The following is a 7843-nucleotide window of genomic DNA, read 5'->3' on the forward strand; positions in this document are numbered from 1 at the left end:
TTTCCTTTGGTTTTTTTTTTTTTTTGGTTTATTTTTATTCTTTTAATTTTATTTTAATCCCAGTATAGTAAACATACACTGTTAATATTAGTTTCAGGGGTACGATACAGTGATTCAACACTTTGGTACACCATTTTCTTTGCATACAGACTTGTTCCCCTTTTCCAGTAGTCTTAATTACATTTATTAGAATTCTTAACTATTATAAACTTCAATTTCTAGTGAAAACTAATAGTAACCAATTGTGAACTGACTCTTACAGCAGAATTTTTTAACTCGGCACATTTATGAGTTTATTTAATAATTTTTAGAAACCTATGACTTTTCATAGTATAATCTCTTAATAAAGCACAAAACATGTTTACTAAGAGACCCTAATTTATCTTGTTAGTTTTGTCTTATTTTAAGTTTATTTATTTTTGAGAGAGAGAGAGCACATATTACTGGGGGAGGGGCAGAGAGAGAGAGAGAGAGAGAGAATCCCAAGCAGGCTCTGCACAGTCAACGCAGAGCCTGATGCGGGGCTCAGTCTCACAAACTATGAGATCATGACCTGAGCTGAAGTCAAGAGTCAGATGCTTAACCAACTGAGCCCCCCAGGTGCCCCGAGACCCCACTTGATCTTTAGATTCTCTGTAATAAAGAAACCAAAAGTGCATAAACCTATGGTCGGTAAGGAATGTTTTATTATTTTCTCTTATTTGGAAATGATCTGGATATTTAATGAATTTAACTTTAAGGTTTCAGGTTACCAAAGATTTTGGAAGCTATTTAAAAGTTTACCTAGAAACCTTTTTATCTTAATTTACTTGCTCTCAACAATTATATTTTGATCACCCATAAAAACTTTATAAGATATCACAGTCATTCTCCCAAGGCATATTTTAAAAAAATTGTAACAGATCCTATCAACTTATTTGACTTAAGTAAATGCAGGCAGAATAAAAGTTTTACATCTAATGCTGGCAACTTGAAAGACATGTCCATTTTAATTAAACAAACAACCTTAAGTTAGCTTTAATACTGACTGTTTTTGCAGATCATGTGAACTTGAAAACCATTTGGGTTGGTTTCTATCTTTCTGAGTTTTAAGAATGCCCAGTTCTTTTAAAAAAAAATATTTAACAATTATTTTTTGAGAGAGAGTGTGAGTGGGGGAGGTGCAGAGAGAGAGGAGACACAGAATCCAAAGCAGGCTCCAGGTTCCAGGCTGAGCTGTCAGCACAGAGCCGGTCATGGGGCTCCAACCTATGGACTGTGAGATCATGACCTGAGCCAAGGTCGGAAGCTCAACCGACTGAGCCACCCAGGAGCCCCAAGAATGCCCAATTCTTAGCAAGCTCTTGCCTATAAACCAACTAAATAGAGCTCTTTTATAAATTAATCTTAACAGTACCACCCAGAGGTAGAGAATATATATTTACAACATCTATGGACACACCTACAAATACACAAGATACAAACAAAGTCTTACAGCCTTTGTTTTACTAATATTTGTGGAGAGGACATTAAAAGCCCAATTTCCAAGTCTGTCTTTGTGTGTTGAAATAAAATATTACATTTCTTCTGCATGGGCTTATTCTAATACAGCATCCTAAAAAACTGAACATAGGGTATTTCATCCCATTTCTTCCCTTTTACAGAACAAAGCTAATTGCAAGATAACATTATAATTTCTGGGTCTGTTCATTATTTTTCTCCAGAGTCTAATGAACATTGTGGCCAAGCAGTGTTGCATGTTGCAAAAAGAAGATCATTTTTTTAATTAAAAAAAAAATGTTTATTTATCTTTGAGAGAGAGCGCGCCAGCAGAGGAGAGGCCAAGACAGAGCAAGAGACACAGTCTGAAGCAGGCTTCAGGCTCTGAGCTGTTAGCACAGAGCCCAACACCGGGCTCCCAACTCAGGAACTGTGAGATTATGACTTGAGCTGAAGTTGGATGCTCAACCGACTGAGCCACCCACGTGCCTCCATTTTTTTCCCCCTTTTCATGGGTTCATAATGAAACATTGTCAAGTTTGGGGAAATACAGCTCATAGGGTTGCATTTGGGAACTGAATAGGCATTTCCAATTTTCCAATTAGCATGTGGCCCATTTGATCGAAAGATACCAAACACTGCAGCAAGAAACACAATAAATAAAGCCCAGAAGAGTGTTGGTTCCTCATCAAAAGTCGGGACTTCGCCAACTGAACGAAACAGCTTCCTACTTGCTAGTTCTTCTTAAAAGTCAGAGGTTTACTGACTCAACCACATGGCTTCCTACTCAAGCTAAGAGAGCCAAACCAAAACCCCCTATTTGAAGGCAACTGAATGGGAGGAAGAAATAAGCTCACGTGCCATCCCACGTGAAGTACTCATCAAGAGAGGTCTGTCCAAACCAAACCCCAAAACTATTGCTGCAAAAGTTAAGCAGCAAAGGTCCGGTGCCCAGTCCAGCTGGGGCCCCAGGAACTGTCCCTGAGACAAGGAGGCTAGGCAGCTGCTTTGACTCATCATCAGACTCCTGTTCCCGGCTGGGAGCTGACAAACCATGTGCAATGAGCTCCTGGCTGGCTCACCACATTTGTAACCAAACTTGAGTTCACGTGCCTGATATTCAGCAGAGCCAATCACTGAGACATTGAATGTGCAGCAAGGAAAGGGTTTAAGAGGCAGCCAAACAAAGAGACAGAAGGGCAAGCCTCAAATCTGCCTTCCTGAAGGGGGACAGGACAAGGTTTTTTCTTTTCTTTTCTCTTTTCTTTTTTCTTTTCTCTTCTTTTCTTTTCTTTATTAATAATCATAGAGGTTGGGGGGCACCTTGGGTGGCTCAGTCAGGTGAGCTTCCAGCTTCAGCCCAGGTCATAATATCACAGTTCACGAGTTCAATCCTCATGTCGGGCTCTGTGCTGACAGCTCAGAGCATGGAGCCTGCTTCAGATTCTGTGTCTCCCTCTCTGCCGCTCCCCCATTTGTGCTCACTCGCTCTCTCAAACAAAATTATTAAAAAATAATCATACGGGTTGGGATTACACGCACCTTGATGAAAAGGGCTGGGAAACTTTTAACTGAATGAAGAAAGATGGAGCTTGCACATATAAGTAACATACATCCCATGTTCACTTTGCGGTGCAGACTTACCATTAGAAGGAGACAAAATTTGGCCCCAGCCTTCAGGAGGTCCTCTTAGGACAAGGTGAGGGGCTAGGTGCATGCTCTGTGAGTCAGTATAAACTGGATCGGTGTCAAGCTCATTATCTCGGGGAAGGAATGCTTGTTCACAGGCTGGAGCCATATCCATGACCTTCAGTTTATGCCTCTGCAGAGACATCTAGCAGGTTTGCTAGTGGGGTCTGGCAAGAAACCATAGCTGATTAGGGAGAAACACGTCTCTGAAGAACAAGCTTTAAATTAATTGTTAGTTTCAACCTCATTAACCCCAGTGGGGCTTGCTTTCAGGTTACCTATCATAAGAATACAAACTGAAAAGTTTTATAGTGATTTGACAACTACCAATGGCTAGGGAAACAAACAAAAAAACCCAACAATATTTGCTGCCACCTGCAGGCTGTATTTCATAATGTTGCAGGTAATTCATATAAAATGCCACGTGTAAAAATCCTGTTTGTTTTTTCTTCCCCCTGCTCTTTCTCACTTGTTGGCAGTGTATCCTGTTTATAAGAAACTGGGGTATTACCCATTGTTCTCTGAAGCTTGTGTTACTAGATAATATTTAGGAGTTCCCAAAATGTACATTTCCCAGAATGTAGCCTTTTCCCCCTTTGAACAGGAATTTAGTTCATGAAGATTAAATAGAGTCACTTTTATAAATATACCTAAATTTGCTTGTGTGCAACTGAAACAATATGCCTACCTTGTCCTGATTTTATCAGTGTTTCCGGAATAGGAGTTATGTAAATAAGGGAAGTACAGTAAAACTTTGGATTGCCAGTAATTTGTTCTGTGACCATTCCACAAGATGAGCAAACATTTCCAATAAGTTTTAACCTGATAAACAAGCGATGTCTTGCAATGCAAATAGTCCGTGATGCTGAACGTCACATGATCACAACTGGGCCAATGGATCTTGAAGTTTGCTTTGATATACAAGTGCTTTGGATTACAAACATGTTTCCAAAACAAATTATGCTCGCAAACCAAGGTTTTACTGTATTATGAAATAAAAGGTTTGGGAGCCAAATCTATAGCTGAGGATGTAACTGTATCCTTAACATCCAGATGTGACCTTGGGAACAGATGGGCTTATTTCTGGCACCTCCCCCATATCTGAGCTGTAATGTATCAACAGAGCAGACCTGGTTAATTTGGGCAAGTTTCATGTTCCTGTTCAGGTATTACTTTTAGGGATTTGGTTCTGTGTAATGGGAAAGATTATTTTTCCACACTCCAGTTTATATTTTTCTCTGATCTTAATGAGAAATTCAGTAATTTAATCCAGCTTTTGAAAAACTCAGGACTGGTAGTAGGTCAAAAACATCCCTGAGTTTGATTTCTTTTTGTGCTTGTCACTGAAACCAAGTTGTTTCTAAAGTCACCTAGGCTGTTTAGCAGTAGTTTTTAAACATGCGGATGTGTGCTCCTTCAGAATTGCTGTTTTAATATATATATATATTTTTTTTGAGAGAGAGCATGAGCAAGGGGTAGAGGGGCAGAGAGAGAGGGAGAGAGAGAATCTTAAGCAGGCTCCACACCCAGCATGGAGCCTGACGGGGCTCAGTCTCACAACCCTTAGATCATGACCTGAGCCCAAGCCAGGAGTTGGAGGCCTAACCAGTTAAGCCACCCAGGTGCCCCAAAATTGCTGTTTTAAATAATTTCATATAAAATAAACCTCATCTGGGAGCTCCCTCACTGTCAACAAGGACCCTGCTTGGGATTCTGTCTCTCCCTCTCTCTGCACCTCCTACACGCATTCTGTCTCTCTAAATAAAAAAATAAAGCTCATCTGTAGATTAACATTGCTGTTAATGGGCCTTCAGGATTTTAGGAATGAGCTTGTACTAATAATAACTTGATGGAGTGTAATTGAATTTAAAATTACTGAGTACTCTATTGATTGATTCTGTGTCCTTATTTTCTTCTGTGCTCTGACATCTCAGCATGTGCTGAGTTGTTTAACTCAGGTGCAGTATGTGCCACCTCAATTCTTGAGACCATTTAAGTGTGAAATTCACAACCCCCCTTTTGATTCTAATTTGAATGCATAGTAAAGCTCAAGAAGAACGGCTGGCTAGCGGTTTAGGTCCCTGCAGAATGAATAAATACATACGTATGTATTTCCTGAGGGCTCTTAATGTGGCCCCGTGGATGGCAGTGAACGAAACAAAAACTCTGCTTTCATGGAGCTTATGTTCTAGCAGGTGAGACAAATATACATGATGTGTGGGGTGGCGATAAGTATTTTGAAGAAAATCTCGTGCCAAGGGATGGACAAAGAGGGTACGGGGACATCTGTTCTGAAGGGTCAGGGAAGCCTTCCCGAGGAGTAGCATTTGAGTAGACACGTGGATGAAGTAAGGAAATGAGCCATGCAGCTACCAAAAGGGAAGACCATCGCAGGCAGAAGAAACAACGAATAGGAAGACTCTGAAGGCTTTTCCTACATATGGTAGGAATATGGTAGAATAAAATCTCTGTAGGCTAAAACTGTATTCAACTGAAACAATTCAGGTATAGTTTGAGAACTCTACGATGAAATTGGAAGGCACCGGAATCATTAATTAACTATTCCCTCCCATCTCCCCTTTCTTTCCCTCTCTCCCACCTTCCCCCCTACCTTTCTCATTTCAGTGAATCTGGAGCGATTTGAAATTCCTATCAAGGTCCGCTTGAGTCCAGAGCCATGGACCCCTGAAACTGGTTTGGTCACTGATGCTTTCAAACTGAAGAGAAAGGAACTGAAGAACCATTACCTCAAAGACATTGAGCGAATGTATGGGGGCAAATAAAATGCTGCTCTGTCATTTACAGGTGTGCGGGAGGTTGTCTGGTGGTTTTTCGGTTCTAGAGTTTTAAGCCTTATTGAGCTGTCTGTTAGAATGTAAGGGGCGTATCATTCTAAAGACATGGTAAAAAAAAAAAAAAAGAAAGAAACCCAAAGTGATTAAAATAGTCACGGAGTCTACTTTAACTTAGTTTTTGCCTAGTTCTCATGAAGCTGAAATCGAAAAGTTGTTTCCCGTTAGCTGTGTCATTAATTTTAGAGCAAAAATTCTGTTTTTAAAAATTAGCCTACCATCTGCTTGCTCTCTTAAAGGAAAATATTGAATGTTGAACAAAATAAACTGGAGTTGGTGTAGAATGTAGTTTGAGGTAATTTGCATCTTCCAATGTCTACTGTCTTCCTAGTTCAGAAGAAGCTTAAATATTAAGTATGACAAAAGAAATATGTACTAACACTACTTCAAAGCAGAAGTGTTGCAGGGCTTTAAAATTCTCTTCCAACAATTTATCTTGAAGGCAAAATTCAATCATAATATAATCTACAGAATCAAACAGTACCTTGGAAACCATTTTAGGATTCATAATTGTTGCGTAGGTTAGACATAGAATCATTGTAATGTTGTGAATAATTACAGTGCCTGAAGTCTGAATACAACAACATTAAATGCACCAAAAATTACTTAGTGATATATTTAAAGGGAAATTGTTTTTTTTTTTCTTTTTTTGGAAACTCAGAGGTCTGAAATCAGTAACTGTAATTATTGGAACGACTTAAGAGTAAAGTACATTTTTTTTTTCAAACGTTTATTTATTTTTGGGACAGAGAGAGACAGAGCATGAACGGGGGAGGGGCAGAGAGAGAGGGAGACACAGAATCGGAAACAGGCTCCAGGCTCTGAGCCATCAGCCCAGAGCCTGACGCGGGGCTCGAACTCACGGACCGCGAGATCGTGACCTGGCTGAAGTCGGACGCTTAACCGACTGCGCCACCCAGGCGCCCCAAGAGTAAAGTACATTTTGAAGAATGTCGAGAGCTGTCTTTCTAGGTTTGTTCAAAAGAAAGGACTGAGACCATGGGTAAAATGGTAAAAAGTGAAATCACATTTTAACAGGAAGTATTTTTATTTTCTGTGTTCAAAAAGGTGATGAAATCCATTAGAATTACCACCTGGGAAAGGATTTCAGTTCTGGATTTATCTTTGATAACAGGGATTGATTTGAAAGTGTACTCATATTAAATTAGCCTTGTAATTTAAGGTCTGCTTGCTGTTGCTGATTTGATTCATTTAGCTTTAATTTGAGCAAAGCGGGTGATGATAAATGACCTCCCCAGTATTTTGTTTGAATCTCTGAATGATTTGCTTGGAGGAGTTTGGGGAAGTTAAAGGGAAGGATACACTGTTACCCCTATTTTCCTGTTTGTGGGAAGAGTTGAGAAACTGGAAATGCTAGATCAGGGAAAAGGGAAGATACTCAATAAGGGACTGATAACTTGTGCAGTAACTTGGCAATGCGGGCTTCTTTTTGAATCTTTCATTAAGATCTGGGATTCTACATCTGACAGATTTTCACACTTGAACCATAGTTACTGTAAAAAGCAAAACTTCTTAATACTGTTATTCTTTGCACTTTTTTCTTAATCATTATATATATATATATATATACATACATACACATATATGTTGCTGACATTGCTTTGTACAGACATGGGCCACCACTGCAACAAAATACATTCTTTTTGCTCTAAGATATTTATAATGAAAATATTTAAATGTTCTGTATATGGTGGTGAAAAGGAAAAAATAGTCTGGTGTTGTTATAAGCAAGAATGAAGGTTTTTGTTGAGATTTCTGTTCAGTGTTCTGCAATGTCAAATTCAAGGCAAGCACTCTCTGAA

General features: G+C 39.4%; 1 protein-coding gene across 3 annotated transcripts in view; it reads left to right on the top strand.

The window, feature by feature from the left end:
- ACSL4 (acyl-CoA synthetase long chain family member 4) overlaps positions 1-6096 on the top strand; it is a 56343-nt gene extending 50247 nt beyond the window's left edge. For all 3 annotated transcript variants that reach the window (XM_040468453.1, XM_040468455.1, XM_040468454.1), the window contains one exon: positions 5794-6096. In XM_040468453.1, coding sequence (XP_040324387.1) covers positions 5794-5951 — 158 coding nt within the window. In that variant the 3' untranslated portion in view covers positions 5952-6096. The remainder of the gene's footprint in view (positions 1-5793) is intronic.
- The last annotated feature ends 1747 nt before the right edge of the window (positions 6097-7843 follow it).

Source organism: Herpailurus yagouaroundi, unplaced genomic scaffold (assembly GCF_014898765.1).
Source record: "Herpailurus yagouaroundi ecotype Mexico unplaced genomic scaffold, PumYag 67700, whole genome shotgun sequence".
Lineage (NCBI taxonomy): Eukaryota > Metazoa > Chordata > Mammalia > Carnivora > Felidae > Herpailurus > Herpailurus yagouaroundi.